Source organism: Rhipicephalus sanguineus, chromosome 6, assembly GCF_013339695.2.
Source record: "Rhipicephalus sanguineus isolate Rsan-2018 chromosome 6, BIME_Rsan_1.4, whole genome shotgun sequence".
In the NCBI taxonomy this organism is placed as follows: Eukaryota; Metazoa; Arthropoda; class Arachnida; order Ixodida; family Ixodidae; genus Rhipicephalus; species Rhipicephalus sanguineus.
Window position 1 is genome coordinate 59,150,454 of NC_051181.1, and position 25,833 is coordinate 59,176,286.

General features: G+C 47.3%; 2 protein-coding genes across 2 annotated transcripts in view; both read right to left on the bottom strand.

Moving 5' to 3' along the window:
* LOC125758976 (uncharacterized) overlaps positions 1–16,874 on the bottom strand; it is a 110,953-nt gene extending 94,079 nt beyond the window's left edge. Inside the window, exons 1-2 of the mRNA XM_049416778.1 lie at positions 16,784–16,874; positions 16,480–16,602 (exon numbers count right to left, since the gene is read on the bottom strand). Coding sequence (XP_049272735.1) covers positions 16,480–16,602; positions 16,784–16,847 — 187 coding nt within the window. The 5' untranslated portion in view covers positions 16,848–16,874. The remainder of the gene's footprint in view (positions 1–16,479; positions 16,603–16,783) is intronic.
* LOC119397286 (THAP domain-containing protein 1) overlaps positions 1–25,833 on the bottom strand; it is a 207,179-nt gene that overhangs the window by 174,085 nt on the left and 7,261 nt on the right. The window contains exons 3-4 of the mRNA XM_049416514.1: positions 20,658–20,753; positions 19,835–20,029 (exon numbers count right to left, since the gene is read on the bottom strand). Coding sequence (XP_049272471.1) covers positions 19,835–19,996 — 162 coding nt within the window. The 5' untranslated portion in view covers positions 19,997–20,029; positions 20,658–20,753. The remainder of the gene's footprint in view (positions 1–19,834; positions 20,030–20,657; positions 20,754–25,833) is intronic.

Genomic DNA, 25,833 nt, shown 5'->3' on the forward strand with positions numbered 1-25,833 from the left:
TCCACTACGGTGTCTCTCATAATCATATCGTGGTTTTGGAACGTTAAACCCCAGATATTATTATTGGGTCATTCAATGCCAAGTGTCCTAGACGTGGCGCTTGCACATCGCAGATTTTGCTAATAAAATTTGTGCCTTTTTCCTGTGCTACATAGAGTATTGTAGCAAAATATTTTTGCTCGATAAAAATTTGACGATCATGGCGCCCCCTCGAAGTTCGCTTGTATTTGTTAAACCGTGCCTAATAGAAAAATGTGTATAAAATCTATTTTTCTGTGTTCAGCTTTGAAACCACGCTGGCGCTATCGCAGAGGTTCTGTTTAGATGTCCTATTCACTAATTCCGAAATTTTTGTGTTTCACTACCAGCTACGTATTTTCAAGAACTACAAAACTCTTCAATGTTCGTGATTTTTTCTTGGGCTATCTTCAACTCCCCCTAACCAATCTTAATAATAGTATGATAATCAGGAAAGTGTATTATAGCACAAAAATGTTTAGGGGTAAAATAGACTTCAAATCTTCCCGAAAAAGATTGTGAACTTATGGGATTTGTCACATGTTTGACCGTATTTTTCATACTAATGCGGTCCAAGTAAAAATCCTCGTCATGCGGCGTTTGATAGAAGACTTTGTCGTTAAGTAATGAAGACAGTCTAATCAAATCATTTTTTTTTTGTTTTAAGGAAGAAAATAATTTTTGAATTTGGCGCTCCGTAAGTGCCCGGCATTTTTTTTTTTTTTTTGCCACTTCGCCGCAACACGTGGTCGCCCTTGCAGCTGAAATTCGTCACAGGCAGCGGCAAGATGCGAGATGTATGTCAGTGGCTCGTGAGTGCTCGAAAGTCTTGTCGCGTCGATCTCAGGTCGACGAGTAATCAATTCGCGTTACAATGTGAGCTTGCTTGGCGGGCCCAATGGGAAGTATGGACGCCCGAGAGCAGCCTATGGCGTCGTTGGCACAATGTGCTAGAGGCCGTCTGCACAACACGTATAGCCCGAAAGAAAGTGTGTACAATGTGCATTATTTCTTTCGGTATGTGTATGCTAGTTGTGCAGACGGCCCTGTAGCACACTGTGCCAACGACGCCATAAGCTGCTCTCGGGCGTCCATACTTCCCGTTGGGCCCGCCAAGCAAGCTCACATTGCAACGCGAATTGATTACTCGTCGACCTGAGATCGACGCGACAAGACTTTCGAGCACTCACGAGCCACTGACATACATCTCGCATCTTGCCGCTGCCTGTGACGAGTGTCAGCTGGAAGAGCGACCACGTGCTTTGCGGCGAAGTGGCTACAAAATGAAATGCAGGGCGCGTTCGGAGGGCCAAATTCAAAAATTATTTTCTTCCTTAAAACAAAAAATCATTTGATTAGACTTTCTTCATTACTTAACGACGAAGTCTTCTATCAAACGTCGCATGACGAGGATTTTTACTTAGAACGCATCAGTATGAAAAATACGGTCAAACATGCGACAAATCGCAAATTTTCTCTAATTTCACAATTTTTTTCGGAAAGATTCGAAGTCTATTTTACCCCTAAACATTTATTCAATCATCAATTATTCAATCATCTTTTGCAATTCACAGCCATCTGTAAGGTGACATAGTTCTAAAATGTTTTTTGTGTGAGGTGTTGGCAAATTTAAGGCCACCAAGACCAGAGACGGCATGGTCTTCTCGCACTCTGTTTACTTGCGGGTCATTGCTGTAGTCATGCTACAATGCTGCGCATGCTCGGTTCTTTCATGCCTCCAATGGAATCGCTTACAATAATGTTTTCGCCGATAATGCAGTTCTTAACTCCACAATTCTGTCGATTGATGAGATCATGGCCGAGTGTGCCAATGCGTGCAGTGGTGGTGAAGTTTGGGAGAAAGGGCTGTGTTTTTGGTCTTTCACTGTTGCGAGACATGCGGCCATTTACAAGCCACACCAACGTGGCACTATGCCGAAAATACTGAGATCGTCATTGCTCGTGGCATTATCGCCGGTGTATCCAGCGATAATCTTGTTTATGGATGTGAAAGGATCACGACGGATGGTCGCTTCAAGATACCGTTTCAGGTGCTGGCCGCCCAAAGACACTGGGTTTATTCGGAAAAAATGTACACTCAAGTGATCATGGTAGGAGCCACGTGGCACAATGGCAGGGGCGTAGCCAGAAATTTTTTTCGGGGGGGGGGGTTCAACCATACTTTGTGTATGTTCGTGCGTGCGTTTGTATGTGTGCGTGTATATAAACACGAGCAAAATTGAAAATTTTCGGGGGGGGGGGGGTTGAACCCCCCCTTGGCTACGCCCCTGCACAATGGCTATCTAATTAGTGCAGGAAAGTAAGTCTGTCAAGTCGATAATTCATTCTAACAGCTCAACTCCCACCTACCACAATGAATTTGCTCGCATTGTGCTGATCAGATGGAAAAAAGGTACAGGAGCCAACGCTGCACATTTTTTTTTTCATCAATAACCACTGAAATATGATTGTGCATTTCACTACGACTCTCACTTTCACTTTTTCCCCATTTCCTGGCTCCTACATTCTTTTTGCACATGGCCTTGAAAAATGTATCAGCGGGGTTCTACTTGATAAAGTATGCTAGCATGAGTGCTGCCTGCAAACAGCAAAGGCCTCTGTTTTTTTCAGAATCAATTATTGGCTCCCGTGTAAACGAGACCAGTCTCTAACCTGTGGATAAACCTGTACCCTTACTGCAAGTTTTTTGACTTGTTAAGAATGTTCCTTCCAGTGTCGAACCATGTTTTGCAAATAAGTTGCAATTTCATTTATTTGTCAGTGTGTCGTAAAGCATTAGGTTTTATCTCTTGCTACATGAAGCAGCTGCTGTAATAATGAAGCAACAAGCCTTGTGTTAAAATGTGCCTTTTTTTGTAGGACCCCACCAAGACGCATCATGTGCCGACAGTGACATACAATGGAAGCTTGTTGACTTCAAGGGAATTTATTGTGTGCCTGGAGGGCCTTGATATTAAGGAGACTAGCCTTTTGGCAGCCATTGCCACACAAATCGCGCTATACTGGGCGCTGAACATTGTTTTCAGCAAGAAAGCTCAGCGGACCTTCGATCTCCTGTGTCAAGTTCTGAAAGTTCAGAGCGTCTTGCGGCCGACGTCACTCGTCCGTGTGGCTCTAACCATCTTGAGCCAGTGAACAGCCACACTGATTTCAAAAAGTATTTTTCTCACAAATAGATCTGGATTTCTGCCCTCTTCTGGAGCATTTGTGTTAGACTTGGCTCAACCCGATGAAAATCATGTTCCTCAAAACTTTTTTTCATTTGCCAATGGGAGAGCTGGACTGCTGGTTTCTTGAGGAGCACTCAATACAAGTGCACGTTACTCCATCAAGAGGCATTGCGGATGATTAACTGCATGCTGTTCTGATGAGGAATGTTGTGAAAGGGTAACTGTCGCTCCCATGGCGGTATTGAGAGATAATATCCATTCCTTCCTGCGGGACTAATGGGGAAGAGTAACTGTTACTCCATTTAGGTGTTCAGAAAGAGCAAGCATTGCTCCCGTGGAAGTATTGACAGAGAGCATCCATTCCTCCTTGTAAAGAGAAACTGTCGCTCCCCTGGGAGTATTGAAAAAGACTATCTTTTCCTCCCTCGGGAGTATTTGTAAGGAGCAAGTGTCACTCCCATAGGAGTATTGACCAAGAGCATCCGTTCCTCCCTTTAGGAGTTTAGGAAACGAGCAACGGCTGCTCTCTAGAGGAGTAATTGAAAAGAGTAAGTGTCGCTCCCTTGGGGGTATTGAAGAAGACTATCTGTTCCTCCCTTCAGGAGTATTGGGAAAGAGTAACCGTCCCTCCCGTGGGAGTATTGAAAAAGACTATCCGTTCCTCCTTTGAGGAGTGTCGAGAAAGCGTAACCGTTGCTCCCGTGGGAGTTTTCACAAAGAGCATCCGTTGCTCCACTCAGTTGCACCCTGAAGGAGCAATTTCTACGGGGAGTAACGGTTCGTCCCGTCGCAGTTACACCAAAAAAGGAGTAATGGGTGTGGCAGGTTAGTTACTCCCCTAAAGGAGTAACCTCGACCCCCCATTTCCTCCTTTACTTTTTAGAGTGTACGCAGGTCACGGGATGTCGGCCATCGGTGAAGACGATGTGCAGCAGACAGCCAGCCGCGGGTTACAACTCCCACTGCGTACACTCTCGAAAGAACGGTACAGTCCTGCTAGCAATGACATCGGCGGTGACTGAGCGACAAATGCAAGTGAACGGTTGCCTTTTTTTAGTTTAATCGTGCACGCAAGCTAAAATGAGGGAAGCTGAGTGCAACAACTCGACGCCGCGATCCAACGGGTTGTGTCTCACGTGCAACAGGCAGCTAAGCAAAGCCTTAGGCCCAACGACTCGCTCGACACAACCGGCATCCCAAAACAAGCACCCGCACAGGCGCAGAAGAGGCAGCCGCGAGGAGACATCAGCTCTCTGAGGTGGCCCTAAACGCTCGCTGCACACAGCAGCTTACCGAGCGATCGGCGTCCACCGTCCCGGACGATGTCACGACGCCCCGGCGTCGAGCCGCAATACCAGCAGCAACGACACCCGTGGCCCCTGGCCACCCGGCTACACAAGCCGCGACTCCCAGGGTCAAAGAGACAGAAGAAAGCTATTTACAGAAAAAACTCGGACCACCTACGAGGCTTCTGTACTCACTCGCTTCGGGCTTGCCTACCATCCACGTTCTCTGTGCTTCGCTCTCCCAGGATGCGGACCATGTGACTCTCGTACCGACACTCAACGACCTTCTTAAAGATAAAAATGAACCGCCTGCGAACAGATAAAACTTAGCGTGCCGACAAGTTCCAACACGCCACAGCAACCAATCTCATCGCTCTCGGAAAAGCACGCCGCCGACGTTAGCGATGAAAATCCCCCCCTTCGGCTCACTCTAAGGTCACACAAATGTTGCCCCGAACCGCGAAAACTGTTGTCCGATGCTCCAAGAGCGCCACGTTGGGCAGCCAGTGTGGGGTCTGAGCGATATAACCACCGCCGTCCTCGGAACACACGGAGACAGTTCACGCGGTCGGGCAACAAAAATTTGCAGGTTTATTAACACACTTTAAAGCATATATGGCGAGCTCGCCAGCCGAATTAGTAAACAAGTAACACATAACCCGCTAAAACTCATACGCTGACAATGAATACGTAACACGCTAACAATGAGTACTGGAACATATCACGTACACTCAAGACAGTATAAGACTTACAATACAATATAACATAAGACAACATAAGACATACAATAAAACAACATAATACAATACAAATGCGGTGGCGGCGCCGCAGATGCACGACTCACCACGAGGGCCCGAGGGCAGAGAGCCGCGGTACCGTCCCCCGGACCCACCGCGACGAGACGCACATCCTCGCGCGCAGCCACACCCGAATAGAGAGAATCACTCCTGTTTCTGTGCGCCGGCCTAAATTCGCGGCGGCGATGCCGGCGCCACCGCGCTAAACTCGGGTTACAGACAGCGCATCACTGACCTTGGACGAACGCCTCGGCTTACGCCAAGCACGTGCGTTCCAAACACAGCGGCCGCGCCCAAGTTGCGGCAGTCGCCAATACAGGATGATATAGCACCCCCACCTGCCTGACGCGGCAGTGAAAGAAAGGCTGCATGTGTTAACATATGCAGCCCCCCCCCCCACCCCTCCTTGCGGATGCACCCCCTGCAAAAAGTTCTGCGGACGCCCTTGTACATAGCAGACTTAATCCGCCACGATTAGACATGGCATCTCGCTGGAATCGTTCACAGTGGCAGAAACGTCGAACCGCTCCCACTACAGAGCGGTTATCATCTTAGTGTGAAGCATAATGGGAGAGCCACTCCATGCAGGTATTTAGCGACCACGTGCTCAACACATGTTCTAAAATGTGCTACAGTGGCCTGTCAGTACACACACGCATATATATACAGGGCTTGTCGGAAAACCACTGTCAATAATTGGCCAGGACCGCTTGATATTGGCGGAGGGGGAAGTTAGCTTACGCACGTGCGGTCACACTGTCGTATGCTACCAGCTGGAGAGTAAACAGATACTTTTCCGCGAAACTAGTTTTCATTTTCCGTGTAAGCCACAATGCAGCGCTCGTTGGAGCAAAGGACTGCCATCAAGTTTTGTGTAAAACTCGACAAGTCCGAAGCGGAAGCTTTTCCTGCGGTAAAGACACTTGGTAATAATTGTTAATCATATAACCGGCGGCATCAGGCCTTTTCAGAAGGTCGTAAAAAGGTCAGCGATGAAACCCGCGCTAGACGGCCGTCAACGACCATCAGCGATGACAACCTGCCAGTGCACACCGCCTTCGTCTTGACCCGCTTGCTTGTTGATTCAAAGTTGCCAAGGGTTCCTCAGCCACTCTGCAATCCTGACACACACGGGGCGAGCGAGCAATCAGCCGTAGGCTCCGCCCACATACGGCGCCTCGGAATGCACACTCGGATGACGTCCGATCCTCGTAATGAAGCACAAAACAAACTACTTTGCACAACCACGCTTCGTTCTATTTGGAAATAATCACTAAACTGCGCCTTCGCGAACGACAAGCACATTGCAACAGCTCGCCGTCACTCACGACCCCGAGAGGTAGGCCTATCATGGCGGACGCCAGCCGTCGCCTACGCCGTTCGCGATCACACGTGAGCTCGTCATAGAGCGAACACGTTTAAGCTTTGTACTCGCATGTAACGCGTTAGCACACGCTATTAACTTTCTCGACGTCATCGATGTGAAGAGCAAAGGTGGAAGCGAAGCGGGCCGGCGAGCCGAGACGATGGTGTCGCTGTGTTTACCTGCGAAATGGCCTTGCATCGCTGCTCGCGATCTCGCTAGTGGTTTGGAAACGGGCACTGTCTTGCAGAAATGGCGCACTTCAAACATCACTTTATTCAATCAGGGTTTATTTCACGTCACAAACAAAATGTACTCGATGTTTATCACGCCGCCGCGAGCGGCCATGTCGGCAAATGCTCCGAGGCTCCACTCCACCGACGCGCCTTGGCTAGAGCTGGGTCGCTCAGGAGCGAGCCGGCTTTTTTAGCGGGTGACCCGCGGCTCAGTAAAAGTGAGCGGCGGTTCTTTGGGAAAGGGGGAGAGCTGGTTCTCGCAGTTCTCGCTCGTTCAGTGAGCCGTGCTGAACCGATCTGCTCAGATGCTCAGAGAGCCGGGGATGAGCGGTGAGCCGGTGAGCGCATGAGCCGGGTTAAGGTGGCGGTACAGTAGTGCATTGTCGGTAGCCGGTTCTCTCTCGCCTCAGTGAGCCGTGTTGAACCTGTTGTTCGTTGAACCGGTCGAGCCGCTTCGTTCGAGTTCGCGTTCCTTGATAGAGGTACGATGATGTAGGGGTGGCCTGCCCCTTTGCAACGGGGAAACACATTCAGTGTCCTGGCCTCACGGAAAAAAATTAAGAAAGGAAAAAAAGACAGAAATATTGAAGATACACCCTCACTCGCCAAAGGCAGGAGACGCGCACATAACAGGTCCTAAGTTCGGTGTACAGTTCTCCACCACTCGGAAAGCCGCCTTTTCGTGACAGCCACCGCGCATCGTCCCCCCTCATTATCACTGTTGTCCTGTGCATCGAGAAACCCTAGCGCCTGTGGGAGTGTTGCGCCCTCCACCGGAGCCGTGGGAAGTCTCCTGCAGCGAAGAATGAGGTGATCCTGCGTCTCGGTCTCCATACTGCAGACTCTGCACAGGCTGCTGACGACAGCGTCATCAAACCTTCTGCGGTATTCAAGAGTGCGAAGAGCCCCAGCTCTCGCCTCGAACAGGAGGCTGCTGCCACAACTGTTGTCATAGAAGCCCAACCCACTGATGTTCTCCTTATGGGTCCTGTAGCACTCGAGGGTGGGCTTGGCCTCCATAGCCTTTCTCCATTGGGTGTCTTCCGCTTCCCTGACTCGCAGTCGGACCTCGACCGCCCACTTAGCCGCAGTTTCGGTAGGGATGGAGTCTTTAAAGAAGCCATACGTTTTTTCCAGTTGGTAGATTCGTCGCGTCCAGTCCGTCCGCATGCAGGTTGGTGACAGGTACTCGAACACACGGCGCGCCCACCGAGTGCGTCGCATGAGCATGAGACGACCCTGATAAGCAATCTTGCTGGTGGCTTCCCGAGCCTCAAAGCTGGACCAGCCGACATCCCCCTGCACCGCCTCGTTGGCAACTCGACCATGGCAACCAAGCGCCGCACGGCCGACCTCTCTCTGCTGGCGCTCCAGCCACTCCCGTGTCGTTGGTGATAGGCACACAACGGCGTTTCCAAACGTCAGACCCGGCACGTGCACCATTTTTCATAAGTCGCGGATCATTTGGAAGCGGTTGCAGCCTCAGAGGCATCGACGATGAAGGATTCGTTGAGCCTGCAGCGCCGCCTGTCGAATCATGGTCTCGTGTAGACTGTATTTTGCGGCTTCCACACACAGGGTAACACCAAGGTACCTGTAGTCGTTGCGTGCAGTCAGTGGTTCTCCTCCCAAGGTCAGCGCCGCTGCATCCGTGTTCCCTCCTGCCAGACAGACAACCGCTGATTTCTTAGTGTTGAACCGAAGTCCAAGACTCGTAACCTCTGTCTGGCAGATGTCGAGGAGGGACTGCAAATCCTGGCTACTCTCTGCCATAACAACCAGATCGTCTGCGAATGCCAAACCAGGCAGGTGGTAGTTCTCGCTGGCACTATAGTCGGGTACAACTTTAGAAAAAAGCGGCATTTGCACCTCAAAGGCGGATGCACACGCGCTTCCACCAATGGGCGCGCGCTCTAGACTTACGTCACGAGCCGGACGGCCGGTGCCTACGCTCAAGGAGAAGAAGCGGGACTATTTCTTTGCCGCGGAGGCAATCGGCTGCCGCGCTTCGGTCATATGGGCGGGGCCTCTCCTTTTTTCTAAAGTTGTACCCGACTATAGTTGTGCTGAATCGCCATCTATTGGGGATGGCAGAAAGCAACTGCCCTTTTGTCCTTGCTCACAACAGTCGCAGCTACAGTGGTCGCAGCCAACAACATTGGAGAAGGGACAATCACGTAGTCGCAGCATCCTCGCCTGTCGTGGACACGCCATGCACGTCCATTGGCAACACGCTTAAACATGTGCCGTTGTCAGATCCCGGGAGGTGACTCGACGCCCGGAGGCACTTTGTGACTGCCAAAACAGAGTGCATCTCCAGAACATTTTGCAGAGGGGTGCATAAGCGAAGGGGGGGGGGAGCGGAGGCACCGAGCAGCGACCAGCGCATGCCGCGAAATTCCAGGAGGGGGAAGGCAGCCTCCTTCTTGCCTCCTCTCCCTCCTAGTGTTTTCTCTTCCTTCGTCGATTTAGGGTGAACCGTGAACCGGTGAGCCGTTCAAGTGAGCCGGTTTGCCCATCTCTACCTTGGCCACGGTGATCGGAGCGGCGACATGGAGAGGGCGCCACCAGCAGTGTGACGACACACGTCTCCCGAGCTGTCATTGGCTGCGGCCTTCCGACGATCCGATGCGGCGGCGAAAATATCTGCCCGGTTGGATACACGCCGGACATGCGATGCGGCGATCCGATGCGACGAAACGTCACCATTCCGGCTTCCGCATCGCCGCGCCGGACGTCGCATCGGAGAATTGTTGACGTCAGAGGAGCACCCGGCGAGGACCGTTGTTCATCACCCCTCTCGCTCTCTTGTCGGGATTCCTGCTCTTAAGGTATTCCTTAAAGTCCCTAGATTTTTCCCTGTTCTTCTTAAAGGGATACTGACACGAATATTTTCAGTTGTCGTTTTTTTGTGTCAAATGAAGGGTCAAGCCCTCAAGAGCCTAGAAAGGTAGTGCTAAGCGCGAGTGCGCCATGGAAAAGTAATTATATTATGTGTTTAAAAGCAAGTTTCGGTTCCTACTGTACCCTGACGTAACAACACGGTATGAGCGTCTCGTCACGTGCTCGCACAACATATAGTGACGTTTCCACGGCCGCTCCGCACCGTGGCTTTGCTGGTGACGCACAAGCGGCCATTTTGGAAGTTTTGATGACGCATAAGGGGCCATGTTGGAAGTATTGGTACCTAACGTCATCACAACTAGCCAGACTGCTGCGTGAAGTCACCAGAATTTGTACTGTAGCCTGACGTCAAGCTAGTGTCAATGTCAGTAGGTGCGCCAGGGAAAAATTGACTTTAATATCAAATTAAAATATCTTATCAGCATTTGCTGAGCTTCACACTTGCTCAGAGCAATCTCTGCATACAGGAGATTTCTATGGCAGAGTAAACTCGCCTTCAAAAAAAGGTGTCAGTACCCCTTTAAGTAGCGACAACTGCCTCCTCTCCCAACCCCCTCTCACACGCAGTCGGCGTCGGCCGCCATGTTCTTCCTAAACTCTGAGGACGGGGAAGCCTCGTAAAGAGTGCCGGACCGCTAACGGCCGCTGAGTGCCGACAGCGTTAGCCATTCACGACTGTTAACGGCCGCATAAGTGCAGACAATCAAATGCGATCCCAAAGGGAGCTTAATACCGCACTCTTGGGGCTCAACGCGCAACTAACCGAGTCCGTCCGCAACTTTCTTTGGCGACAGCTGCTACGTTGTATCGCGCCGGGCTGTAAAAGGTGGCGATTTCTGAGCAATATATTTACACTATAGTGGCCATGTGCCACCCTGTGTTTCGCATATGGCAGAGACGTGTGTTCCGCCGCCTCGAATATTAGAGCAACGCATGTATTGCGCTAGCACGTTTTAGAAGACCCGAGTCTTCGCATGCAATTTACGCCCAAAAATATTAGCACTTTTAAATGCATGCTCTTCACAGCGAAGACGTGAACACCATTTACTTACTTTTCTTACCCTACGGCTCACAGCGGCTGAAAGATCGTCGTAAAACAACGTGATAAGCTATCTGCGCGTATTTAGAATGCTTTCAGCCATCACTCGAATCTGGAAGCTTCCTAAATAGTATAGATCAGTGGTCTTTAAATTGGGGACCACGAAGCCATTTTTGGGGGTCCGCGAAACCCATCCTCTAAAAAAAAAAAACGCGTTTTTTGGAGGCACACATCTCGTGACAGCGGCCCCTTCTAATTTCCGTGTTTCACCGTATAACACCTTTGCCTTGCGGCGGGTCTGACCTATGTTCCCCTTCCTAATGAGATGGCTGTAAAGCTTTCGTTGCAGTTTTGTACACATACACGCGAGCACGTTTTGTCAGGCTTGCATATTTGAAGAACGAACATAGCTAGAAACAGGTTGAGCGTGGCTACAGACAGCACACCTCAGTGACAAGCTGTTCAGATCGAATTGGTCTGGCACTTTAGTTTGATGATTGTTCGCCAGGGAAAAACAAAGATTACCTACTTCACACTGCACGTTGTGTTAATTTATAACACCCCCCCCCCCGCCCTTCTCTTCCTCTGACTGCAAGGGGTCTTTTCTCACTTCCACCAGTCCACAAGGGGTCCTCGAAACATCCATGGCTGAGAACCACTGGTACAGATAACACTAGCAGAATATTTGCTTTGAAGTGCACACCCTTTATAATGCAGCTCCCTCCCCCCCATGTTCATATTGTACTACAGTGCACAAAGTTCCTAATACTTAACAACAGGCAATCACTGTCGTTTTTAAAGAATTCAATTATTTCTGTTGATACCCTAATTTCACCATAGTTACATAATTTTGCACGATTACTCGCCACTTTTGCACTGATAATTCACTGCAGCACAGTTGTTTTCACACTAAACAGAAAGCCAGGAAAACTGGCATCGGCAATGCAACACTCACAATTTAAGTGTGTTTGAAACTCCATAAAAACAAACCGAACACTTCAGTATTGATGGACGTTTATTTGCCATACCCTCAAGAGCCAGCGGCATCATAGGGGGTACACATGGTGCAAGGCTCTCACACATGTCAAACAACGTAAAAATCAAGGTAATGTACAAAAACGTTTTGACTATACAATGCTACCCAAGTTGTTGAAATGCAAAATGTGATACACAATAGTTCTCCATTATACAGTGTTAGCTACAATGCCCCAAAAAGAGTTAAATCATTAAAAGCAACAATACCTGTAGGAAAGAGATTTGAAATAATGCATATGGAAGCATAGGCGTGCACAAGGTTCCCCATTAGGCAGGGCAAAGCCTCAACGCAGCACCCCCTCCCTCCATTTGTCGATTTCAAAAAAAAAAAAAAGCTTCGCAGTGGATGCAAAAATGAAAATGAAGCGATGACGTGCTTCCCACAAGGGCCTGTCATTGGTCCCTAACTTCCCGGGAGTAAAATGGGTAGTAAAGAGCTCTTGGAATGCAATATCAGTGCTGCCATTGTCAAAAACCTGTATGGCCATAACCTTGCACATTAAAGAATGACGGGACAGGTACGACTTAGTGACTTGGTCCCCCCTTCAGTTGATTAGGGGGGGGGGGGGGTGGCAACCCCCTTTGCCCCCTCGTGCACACACCTATGCGTGGAGGCAGAACACGTTGCAGAAATAGCAACAAACTGAACTCGCACTCCACCTGGATTGGTGTGCGAAGGGCAGAACTGATGAGTATGATGCAAAAAGAACAAAGTTTCACACAGTTTGTCCTTCACACCTGTAATTTAAACATACTGGCAATCCCTATTAGGATTATAACAGCAGTGTTAACTATATTACACCTTCCCCCCTAAAAAAAGGCAATCATTAAAGACAATACCTGCACGAGAGCAATTTCAGTTAATGAACGTGGAAAGCAAAATGTTCATGGGAACAGCAAGAACCTAGATTGAGCAATTTACTTTTACCGGCAATCTCATTTTGGATTATAACAACATTTGTACAAAAAATGGTACATGACTATTAACAGTAAGTACTGAAGACATTGCATGGAATTGCACCAGTCCATGCTATCTTTGGTGTACTCGATGCGACCTCTCTTGAGCTTGCACACTAGCAGTTAATTGACAGCCTTTGCAGCTTCACGCATACCTACACTTCTGCCGCCGCACCTGGGAGACTGTGTTTCTTCCGATATTCGCTCATTTAACTTTTTCAAAAACAAATGCACCCTAGTATGCAAAAAATAATGAACAAGTTTGCTTGGAACACTCTGACAGTCAGGTATGTTCGTTTTCACCACCTTGAGAACAGCCTTTTGAGGGCTGTTATTCGTGCACGGTTGTTAAGTACTGCTTCTCTATTGAGAGCGAAGAATGCCTCCACTGCTTTCAAGAGCATGAGGGCAGCATCAGAGGGTGTGGTCAAAGGCATTTTCTCAGCTATGAAAGACTTCAGTTGCAGCAGCCTGCTGCATTCCTTCAGTGGTTTGTCTTGTAGAATGGCAGCTGTGCAGATGTTGCAGCTCTTGAAATTCTTGTTTACCTTGTAGACCACATACCCGCAGAGATATTCAAATGCCTCCACATCATCAGGGCTAAAACATGCTAGTATGGGCTGTGTTGGACAAATGACAGACACTGGCTTCTGATGTTCTTTTTTGTCCCTGATGCCAACAAACATTTCTGACTCTGAAGCTGCATAGCTGCCGTTAGCATTTGGCCGCAAGAATTGTGCCAGTGATGCACTTCTCAATGCTGATTTGAAGTCCCTTGGTTTTGGCACTGGGTTGCGGAGCCGAATCGTAGAAAAGAAATTTTCAAGCGCATCCTGGCTCAAGCGTGAGAAAAGCACAAAGGAGAAGCCATGGTTCCCCAGCAGTTCCTCTTGAATGGCAAGAGCAGCTCCCGTAGACAGCAGAATGCCTTTCTGAATAGGCTTCCGCGCCCCTCCTTTATCGCCAATTGACAAGTCTCTGACGAGGCCCATGAAGCCTTCTAAACACCTACGGCCTTTTTCACCCTTGTGCATTAATGCCTCTTTCTTTGTTCTCGAAGTCATCATAGCAAACCACTCGTGGACCTTCTGTACAAACCAAGCGGTTGTTTGCGCTTCTTTGTCCAAGTTGCCCTTCTCTATGTGATACTGAAGAGCAGCAGCAGTGTCATGATGGAAAAGTGTATATGCTGGTCCAACCTTCATTTTGTCAAAATGACCAGGACTCAGACATGCTTTTTTAAGCCGCGGTGCTACCTTGAATTCCGCATGATGTTTTAGCTCAATTAGCTCTTCAATATATTGAATGGACACTTCATTGGTTGGAAGGTTGTTAGCTTTCACAACAACATCTGGCAAATAAATCTTCTGCCTCCTTGTTAAATGACTTCTCAGGTTTTTCAATAGGTGAGGGACATCCGCTAAGAAGTACAAGTGGCGCGCAGAGTCTTGAGGGTGCAAAATGTAAGGCTTCTTTTGTACATGCTTGCCAGAAGGCAAGTGGAAGCACCGCCACACTGCCCGGTTGCAAGGGCCCATGTCAGATATAACAGCATGCACTTTAATGCCTATCTGCTCACATGCATCTATGATGTCTACAATCCGTGCTTTTATCGTGGCAGCATGGAAGCTGCTCTCTGTCAACTCATAAGCTACAGTCTGTTTCCACCGTGTTGACAAACCACCAAGCATAAAGACGAGCCCATGTGTTGCCAGAGCGTTGTCTCTAGTACTGCCTTTAGTAGGTGGCACAGTTGGAGTTCCCATTATACGACCTGTTGAGGGGTCAAAATCCATTCCTTTGGTTAGCTGAATCTCATCGAGCATGAGGACGGTATGCCTCTCCTGCTCAGATAGAACACTTATCTGCAAAATAAAACATTTAGAATGTCATTCATAGGCACGGTAAAAAAAACTTTTCATTTACAGAATTGTTTATAGGGGTGCGTACTGGTTTCAAACGACAAAATTAAATGGTTTCCAATGACTTAAGCCTCTGTAAAGCCCCAAAACCAGCCCCCTGGCTAGCTACTGGCAACTGAAAGCTACTTAAGGCAACTGATATTCGCGCAAGCATGCGTGCGAACAACCCATCACAACACTGAAATGTCTCACAAGTGCTGCCATTTATGTCTGCTCGCATGTATACAGTTGTTCTATTCTTGAGCACCCAATCAGATCAGAAGCTCTGTGACTGCTGTTGCACTATGAAAAATTAACTGTGAACAATCAGACACAAAACAGTCACTTCTAAAGCAAAGCAACAGTTGCACTACCAAATCATGTTGCTGGTGAGTCTTAAGGTACAAAGGTGACATTCAGAAAGAATATAACACACTAAGCATACCTTAATCTTTAAGATGTCGAACATTTCTGTCAGGATCCCAGGAGTGAACTTGAATCCTTCAATTCTTCGTTGAATTGTGCGTTCAGTTGGAAGAGGGCTGGCTAATTCTCGAACAACGCTATACCCTTGAGAGCCACAAGAAAGTCTCAACTTCAAAGCTTTCACTAGTGTTTCATCTTGCCATGCTGTGCCATGCATTGTAGACTTGTGAAGACTTTGCAGCTGGTCTTTATTGAAGTATTTGTCGATACCTGCGCACCAGAAAAAAAATGTATCAAAAATTCTACTTCATTTGTTTCACCCGTGTCACCTCAGAAAGTTTCCTTTCGTCAAAATCCACAGCTTCAACAAAAAGTCAAATTTTTATGCGATTTCACTGACATCAGTTTGCGACAACATAAGACCTCGACGAGCACACATAAAATATCCAAATGCCTTCTCGTCTTAAGCTTATGTAAAATCACTGTTTAGGACAAAACCTTAATAGACCCATTTATTTGGTTCAACTTCCATTAGAATTCAATATATAATTGGCAAGCCAAGGAAGCTACAGCTGCCTGCATTAGCTAGCACAGTTTTCAACCCAATGACATGCATGTTTATAATCGTGAGCTGACAACGATCTGGTAGTTAGAAGGCTGCTCCTGTAGTTTACGCTCAAACTTTGGTGCGTGTTCAGCACAGGCCTGAAGTTTTTCAAAAACTGTTTAGCTTGGCAGGGCTTACATTCAAGTCCGAGCCCCTCAGCTCCAATGCTCAATAAAATGAGCCGCTCTAAGACACACAAGACGAATGAATAATTTCAGATGTTCCTCACAAACGATAGGCGTATAACGCAAGAGTTTTATATCCTTGTCTTCTGAAACACGGCGCCTGAGCTGCAGATTACCACGAGAAGGGTCATATAGGCAGAACAGAAACAAAATGAGAAAACATAATAGGAACAAATCACAAAAAAATAGATGCAGAAACTCCTACGGGAGTTTCTAAGCACTTTGTTAAGTCCAACGGCCAGAAATATTGCAAATGAATTTTAAAACAGAAGCACTGTTGCAACACCAAAATTTTAAGCGACAAAGAGGTGAGCAGTGCAGTTTTTGTTCGTGATGTCGGGTATAATGCACTTGTATGCCTTTCCCTGTTCCTTAAGATTCTCTTATAATACTAATATGAACAAATTTGAAACATAGTTACTATGACTGGAAATACTGCACAAGGACACACCACATTCTTTTGGTAAATGTAGGATCTGTTGGTAGACACAAGAATCATATACAGCATAACAAAGTGCTACAAGCTACAATTACCTTTATGAAGGTTCTCATTCTCCCTCTCCAAAGACTTTGCTCTTTTCTGAGATGCAGCAAGCTTGTGTTTAAGGTTCTTAATTTCTTCCTGCATTTTCTCCACAGAGAAACAGCGAAGATCGCCTGAAATACAGAATCACAACATTGATAACAGTTTATTTTTAAAATACACCATTAGGACTAGCATGCCCAGGATGTCCAGTGTCAAGCAGAAACTGTAGACCTTACGTAAAACCTAACTTGTTGCAAATGGCCTATATGGGACATAGTCACATGAAATCTCATGCATAGACGTAGCACTGACCTTTTGGACATGGCACTGCCGATTGAACAGGCACAGTTATATCTCGTAGAATACTGAGCCGCATTTTCTTTGTAGGTGGTTCACTGCTACACAGACCGGCATCAGTATTACATTTGTATTTAAAAAACAAAAGGTCTTGCACAATCCGTGAATTGTGTAGAACATGTGTAATGCAATGCCAGAAAGTATGAAAAATCCTTGCATAGGAAACGTTGCTTGAGCCAACATTTCGACAAATGGACTTGTATTCATCAAGGCAACAAGCTATTAAATTACCTTCTTGCTTAGACAAACATTAGGGAGACCACTCGTCTTTAAGGAAGTACAGGCGACGTAGAGTGCTTGCCAAGCACCTAGTAAGTAACATATGGAAAGTGGAAATTAATACACAATGGTCCTGCGACTATTTTTTTAGTTGCCGAACTTTTACGTTGATTTTGAAAACTCTTTTATGTCGGAGCATAGTACAGTGATGTATAAAATACCTCTGTTTACACAGATACGTGTATGACCTTTCACTTGTATCAGTTACTCATTTTTTAAATGTCAGATATGACAAAATATTACAAGAAAAATTTTGCCATGCCTTAAAAAATAAATTATTTATTTTTTAATTAAATAATTAGATTTCTCATAGTGCTTCTCATAGCCTCCATCTTTTACTGGACATGGCACAAGAGAGGAAGAAGCAGCAGCTCTCCTCAGGTAAAACAAGCAATAATTGTCTACAAACACGAACGACATTTAGCTTGTCAATGTGGTTGATGTGTGGATTTAGCGTACATAACACTTGTATCTACCATTTCTGGAGAATGAAGCAGATGATATTGTTTGTGTACTCTTGGATGCACACGTCATAGTCTCCCTGGATGGTTCAAGGATCACGTTCTGCACATTTTCATCAACATCTTGCTGCAGGTCTTCAGTATGTGATTCACCAACTGCCTCTATGGTAACAAAACAAGAAAAGGTGAATAATGTCATCATTCATGGTTACTGGAATAAAGCAGAAACAGCTGTATTAACTTTACAGCTTTATGGGGAGGGGGCGATGGCCTACACGATGCACCCAGCTGATCACTAAACACAAGCACAAAAGAGGGACACTGCTGTAAACTTCACTAAGCAAGTAACACCTGAGCACCAGGAGCTATTCGAGTTCCTTCATCTCAGAACAATACAATGGGTGCTGGTACTTGACCTCTCATAAAGTCGACTGCAAAGCTTTACACACACTCACCATCAATGACTGGCACAGCTGCGGTTGACAGGTGCAAGGCGTCGTTACTGGGTATTGTTGCGGCTGTCTCTGCATATACAGTAAACGAAAAAAAAAAACAAAACAAAAAACATGGACATGTTGCTATCTTTAATGGACAGGTTAAATAACTACACCCCTAGCTCAATGGCAGAGTGTGGCGCAGTTTCTACGCTGGGTTGTAATGTGTTACCAGCAAGAAATGCCACTATAGCCACAGTTTCCATGAACTTTGTGCTATACACTGCACTGCGAATTTCATCACTGCGTATCAACTTACCAGGAGTAGGCACAACTCCAGCAGCCGGTTGCAACATATCAGAGCCAGGAAGTGGAACAATAGCAGGATACATTACTGAAAGCATAAAACCAACGTGAATTCGTGATAGCTTATGCCATGATTGCAAGACAGTTACATAAATGTCGCCATGTAACTTAGTGGGAGAAAGTGTCACTGCACATATTAGCAAGAAAAAGAGAGTTGGTTATTATTTCTTGTAGTGACAATGCTATTAGACACTGAAGATACTCTTGAATGCAAACTTGCATGCACTGATACGTTTTCATCAGATCGTCAAAGCAAGGTTGTACTCACCTGTCTGCTTGCCAGCGCCTCGAGGGTGTGGTGCTTTCCTAGGGCGCTTCTCTGGCCGGTGGGAAAATATAGATGGCACAGCAGAACATTTGAGTTTTTTTGTTCCAAAGCTTCTTAAGATGGTTTGCTCGAACTGGTCATCAGTGAAATGACGCTGAAAAATTGGCAATGCCAGTGTGCGAGTTCATATTTAGTCCAAAGCTTCGAAAGCAGGCACACAAACAACACATAACTAGCACCTACTTAAGTAGCAAGTCTTATGTATTTACTGCTAAAACTTTGATGTTGTAATCAGGAGCAGGTAAAAGTCGCCTTGTTGATTGTTCGTGGGGACTTTAGTTTACGGTAGCCATGGAAGCTTACTAACTCTACAGTACATCGATATAAAATACTGCGTATTCGCATAAGTGAGGTCGGGGTAGCAGCAGCTCCCATCTTCAGAGAACCAGTCATTTTTGTCTGCTTGTGGTGAGCAATATATAAAAAATATTATGTACATTTAGAAATTTCATACACTTACATATGAAGTTTGTAGGGCTGGCTACTTTCACTGCGAGTTACTGCAGAATAGCTTTCACATTGATTTCGCATATGTCATGAAAGCAGATCCTGCAATTCTGCGATGGAAGGTACGCGCCACAATGTTTCAGAAACGCAAATGATTCCAATACACCAGGCAATTCTTTAATACCGCTAATGTGTAGACAAAGCCTAAGCCACTAGACCTTTTTTCCTGCACGGCGAGCTGTGAAAGCACCGCGAAGGATAGACCGCGGTGCTGTGAAATGAACGTCGCCCGAAGAGTCAGTCCCGCTATTTATTATGCCGTAATGAATAGAGGTGAACACTGTATTAGTTTCGGCCACATGGTATCCTTTGACGTGCGCGGATAAAGTAGAGCACAGTTTTTTTATATTAATCCCACTGAGCTTCTCCGGCAGTCTGGCCGGAATCTAGCACGAGCCTTAGCGAAACATAGGCATCTATGTGCAGAAGGTGGAAAATATGCTTCGCGCTAATACTTTTCAAAAGGCGGTCGCAATAGATATGCATAATCAACGATCTTAAATGTGTCAAAACTGAGGCGCTTACACGGGAATGCGAACGGCCGAAACAGAACGCTGTCTCACGTGGTTTAGAAGAAAAGTGATACGTTTGTCTTTCAACAGTTCTGTGGACCAGAAAACAGGCAACTTACCTCGCACAGCTTGCTCGACTTAGTCGGCTTGAAGTTCTTCCGTCCTATTCTGTGCAACCACGCTTTACGCCTTGTCTTGTCGTGCTTTCCAAGAGGCACAGAAAAGAGAGCCAACCCTTTTCCCGACTGGGTGGAGCACCCGAAGGCGCAACAAGCAGGCATTTACGAGAATGCTCGTGTCGACCGTAGCAAATCCTATGCACAGGCAGAAGACAGTGAGAAGAAGCAATCCCCCGCGCTGCAGCGTGTATGCGCCTGCGAGGTACACGACTCGACCGACTCTACTGCACGGAGCGAACGGGTGAACCAGCGTTAGGAAGAACATGGCTACCGGAAGCCGTTTTTAACCGGAAACGAGCAGCACCCAATCACATACGCCGACGGTGCATCAATGGTTTTCGCTACTTAAGAAAAGCAGGGAAAAATCTAGGGACTTTAGGTATTCTGGCTGCTTCGGCCAGGAATGCCTTTTTTCTTTTTCCTTAGAGGGATGGAAGGGAGGGGGAGGCAGGCGCCGTCGTTTCATTCTTTACCGCGCGCGGGGCCTCGATTAAAAAAATGCGCTTTCAACGACACCAAAGCTTGAGTGCACGTGATCTTGGGCACTCCCCGCTGTGGGGCGCTAGTTTCTTATGGTATTTAGGCGGCCGTTTCGAACCGACACAAGATTGTTCTCAGTTAAAGACATGCGTTAGAACATTTATGACTCAATTTCGGGATTACTAGGCACAAAGCTAAAAATTCCACTAAAAAAGTCCCGAACAAACCTTTCGCTGTCAGGGGTCCATTAACCCCTGCGGTAGCTGAAGTTGTTAACACATACCTGGACACCGCATATTGGGCGCGAGGCTTACCACTGGAGACGCGGGCGCTGCAATCCTTGTGATGTGCAGGGTTGGATCACGTGACCTCCCTCGCTCTGGCGAAAGGAAGCGGACGGTTGAATTCGTTGTTGCTAACCGGGATTTCGCGTCGTTTTCGCTTTTGAACAGACTTGTCTTGCTCTCACTTCTTGTGTGTGAACCGCTAGAGACTACACTCTCCGGAAAAGTGCAGTAAAACTTATCGGGGGCATGGTACTTTTCTGCTGCGTGCCACAGTGCACTACGCACGCGAAGGGGGGGCGTGAGCTTTCACTTTTGCCGCCACCCGGCTTCTCACGAGCATGATGCCGCTGTCACTTCTCTTTCTTTTTTGTTATTTCAAGCCTATGGTGTTAAAATGGACACCGACCATGGATATTCACATAAAAGCAAGACGTTCCGGCTCCCGCACGGGAGCCTTGTTCAGTTAGAAATGAACGCGCAAACAGTACGGGTATGTATGTTCTAAAATATGACGTAGGCAACGTGCGGACATATGTGGCAAGTTGCCGTCATGACGATTAAGGGTGTGCGCCGTTCTCTCGATTGTCAGAGGTTCAAGATAAAGCCGATAAGACCAGTTCCTTTCTCTTTCCGTTATATATGCCTTATCCCGGTCTTCTGTGGCCAGTTGCTTGCGTGTTCGGCCAGCGCGTTCGATGAAACTTTTCTTACGTCATACAGCTGCTTGAGTCTTTGCTGAACGTTATTTGTCTCGCCGACGTAACTTCCACCACACTTTGCCAGCTTAGAAAATTCGCGCAATGAGAAGCAACAGATCGATATTAAAATCATGCCGTAGACACACTCATGTGAAATGTTGTCTATACTCCATCTCACAAGCACTGTGGAAGCTACGGGGTGCACGGCGGCGGTATCCCGGCGCACTGCAAAATAGTACGCTCATTAGGCGTGTATTTTTGTTGGCATAATAACTACAATAAGTGCTTTTGTGCGTGCTCCTATAATTTGAAACCAACTAGAAGTCCTTCGCTGTGATTATTTTGAGGATCTGCGCTTTAGTATTGTAATTTGTTTTTTAATTTTTGCCAACGTCATCGATTAAATAGTTCCTTGCACAGTCACAGATTATGTTTAAAGTTTGCCAGAATTATATTCACTGATTGAGCACTGATTTATTAGCGTCCTTAAAAAGCAATGAAATCTTTATTGCATGCGGGCAAACAAACGCTGGTGAAAAACGCGATGCGGAGGCTCTAAAACGTGGTGCGCCGTCCTTGGCAAACATGGCTTCCTCCAGTGTAGTAGCGTCTAGTTCATGCCGTTCTTCGAAACTTCAATTTTATCCGAAAGAGGCGAAGACGCTAGCGTTAAACGTCCTAGAAGCGCTTCGGAATGAGTGCGGAGAAGGAGCCAGCACGAATTTTCTCGTTAAGAGGACTGCGCAACTAACAAAGGTCAGCGAGCGGGTGCTTGAGAAAGAAAAGGCGGGCAGAGTGTTGGTACCGAAGTAGCGTTGGGGTGGGAAAGGACACCAGCGCAACAAGAAGCTCGACAACTCTGACCTGGGAGCGCTGCGAAGGACTGTGCACAGTTTCTTTCGCAGAAACGATATCCCCACTGCCACCAAGCACACGCCACTTCGAAGAGGACAGCGAGCTACCATCCGTGTCGACGGCAACTATGCACTGGATGTTAAAGAGGCTTAATATAAGAAACGCGGTCTCTCAATGCACTCCTCATAGAAGCGACCCACATTGTGCAGTCTCGCCGCCGCTACTTGCGTCAGATTGCGGAGTTGCGGCGCCAAGGTAGGCTGATATTTTACACCGACGAAGCATGGGTAAACGCTGGCCACACGAGTAGACAAGTGTGGGTTGATGAAACCATAGATACCGTCCATAAAGCGCGTCGATCCGGGCTGTCTACAGGCCTTCAAGAGTCTAGTGGAAAAGGCGGCCGGCTTATTGTGACTCATTGGGGGAACGAAAATGGCTTTGTGGAAGGCGCAGGTGAAGTGTTTCGCGCAAAGAAAACCTCAGGCGATTATCACAGTGAGATGAATGGGGACCACTACGAAGAATGGTTGACTAAGAAATTGCTGCCACTTCTGCCACCTCGAAGTGTCATAGTCATGGATAATGAACCTTATCACTCCGTGAAGCAGGATAAGGCGCCACGAATGAGCAGACTCAAAATTGAAATGCAGGACTGGCTTTCCTCAAAGGGAGTGCCATACAGTCAGGACATGGTAAAGGCTCAACTCATGGAGCTTATTGACAACACTAAAACTTGTGGAGACCGATACCGAGTGGATTGTATTGCCTCAGCATCAGGCCACTGCGTTGTGCGCTTGGCTCCCTATACCACTGCTAACCGAAACCGATCAAGCAAGTCAGCGGTGAGAAATGGAAAAACTACGTTCAGCACGTTCTCGACGAAGTCAATGAAGAAACTGGATAACATCATTGATGACGTTGTTGACAGTCTACAGCCAGTGGTGGTGAAACTCGGAGATGACACAACCAGTAGTGATTGGACAATGTCCGCTGACGAAGACGACCTTAAGTGCGAGCTGTGATAGAGCTGGTGCGAACACGGGTGTGCATCGTGCTCGTAGCAGTCAGAAGGACAAGATGAAGAAGGAAATATTTTATGTACAGACTATTTACATGTTTGCGCTCTTAGTCAACATGACTGCCAGCTCGACCACGTCGGCTGGTTCTACTCCTAACAGCGGACTAGCCTGGTCTTAAATACGGTGCCAGTCCATTGTGATGTGACCGTCCTTTAGGCCGCAGGTGTTGACCGTCCTTTAGTGGAGCGTCTGCATTGCAGCTGTTGCCGCGCTGCCGCTTGTTTTGAGAGCGCCATTGTCCGTCCACTCAGGAATGCGGCTCTCAGTCGTTGGGCAGCGTCGAAGAATGACGACCGGCGTCAGATTGGGGCTGGCTGGGCGAAGACGCCGTTTTCCCGGATCCCTCTTTGTTGGGAAGTCCGCGACATTTGTAGCCTTTGTGCTGAGGCACAACAATGGCCACCGATATGGAAACCACAGGGGCCGTGCACGATGCTTTTGTAAAAGGTAACGTTGCGTCGAATGGGCTTTAGTGCGTGCTCGCGGCAAAGAAATATATTCTTCCTCCAAGAAATGCGGGCAACCGTGCAACTTCATTCAATGTAGGTTTGCATCTTAAAACCGGCCGCGGTTGACACGACAAGCATGGGCAAATTTACGTTCCTCTTTAGTACGCATAGCCCTATGAAGCAGGACGAAAGCGGTTTCACCGCATTGTAGGCAGCAATCCAGCACGCTTACAGATTCGTACAGCCGCAACCTTTCTCATGTGATTGGAGACGAACGCACGAGAGCCATATGCACGCGCGCGCCTCATTCAGTGTTTAGCTATACTAACCATAGCTATACGCCATCTCACAAGCTGGTTGCAGCACTACGAAGGCTAGGTCGATTTAAACCAATCACGAAGGCGAGTTCCTGCGCGTTGTATTAACCCGCGCACATTTTTATCTGTGGCCTAATCGCTTGAGTGACCGCACCGCGAGATCGTTGACGTCTCAGTGGACCGAAGTTCGAATCCGGTCGGGTGAATAGAAAAATTTTTTAAACGTTAACCTTTTTTTGCCGCCTCATGCCAAATGCACCACAACTCAGTGTTCAAGAAGTGGGTTCGTTCGTTTGTGTATTTAGAAAGTGTCCGCAGCTGCGATTGCTCCTCGCGGAATCCGATAAAAACATCTGAAGGTCGCCTGTTTCTACGGAGTATTTTGTCGTTTTAAAGCAGTGCTTTTTATGGTTAACACCTCGGTATTTCTTCATGATAACGTATGCCAGAATGCGCAATCCAACAAAGCACGCGTGGTGACATAATTTCTGAATGTGTTATACCTACCAAGCGCCCTTGAAGCAGAGGCTAAAACTTTGACCTTACCCAAATTATGTGACGCTTGACTGCTCAGACACCCAAACCACTGTGAGGATGTTATCACAGGTGTTATTGGAATAATTATCATTTACAGTTATACAAATATCGTGACGCCACCACTGATTTTTTCCACGATCCACACAAAGTCAGCATGAAACAGACACAGCCAAATTGTCGGCATGCGTCTTTATTCGCAACTTTCACGTACCGTGGCGCCGCCGAGCGGTGGCCGCCGGAAGCTCTGTTGAGATTATTGAAATGTTGGACCCACTGGAGTCAGCAAATGTTGCCACTTGTTTTGTCTCGTTTGGGGTCGTTTTGCGACGGTTTGCGCGGTCTCGATATTAGCTTGACACTTTCGGTTCCTCATTGTGAACGAAAAATAAAAAGAAAAAAGGCAACTGATTTTACTACGGGCCTCATGCTCACAGCACACAGTGGGAGGCAAAGTAAAAGCCTCCCCTTCAGATTAGCGCCTCGAAAAGCCGTGAGGGTTAAGCTTCGCAAGCAAATAACTAAGGCCCGTGAATGTATGCAGAATCTCATTTTGTGTACGAGTACATACCTGCTACCTCATATCACCTTTCTCGCGCTTCGTTCCTCCGCTCGACACAGTCGCTGTGCAGACAGTACCAGAACTGATTAGGAATGCGTTCCGCCTCTAGAATATGAAAAGTCCGGTTTCAAAGCGTCCATCGCACCATTCCACGTCTAAAGGCTGTGAAGTGCCTCCGTGACCTTCACATCTTCAGCACTTTTTTTTGGGTATTACTTGCTGATAGGGCTGTTTCTTCGTCCCTGTCCCGTACGATGTTACTTATTGCACTTCTCAAACTCCGAAAGCGTAGAATGATAACAGGAACGTCACATCTTAAACGTGAAAATTGCGTCTTGCCGCTGGTTTCATTCGCTGCTTCTCGACCTATTGTGGCATTATTCCGCTGTTTTTGTTTTCTCTTTTTACCAAGAAAGCACAATAAAATCGTATTTCCGATAATCGCACATGCCTCAAGCGGTTCTTGTGCTTTGGTCTCGAAGGGCAACACTTTTTTTTTTACAGCGAAAGCTGTTATGAGATCATTTCACCGGCCGTTTTTGGCGCCGTAGTTGTCCGCCGCCGCCGCCGCCGCCGCCGCCGCCGGTGTCCGTAACCACTATCGCTCGAAATAAGAAAAAAAAACGAAATAAGAAAAAAAATTCCAGGATGGTACGAGGTTCGAACCTGGGCCCT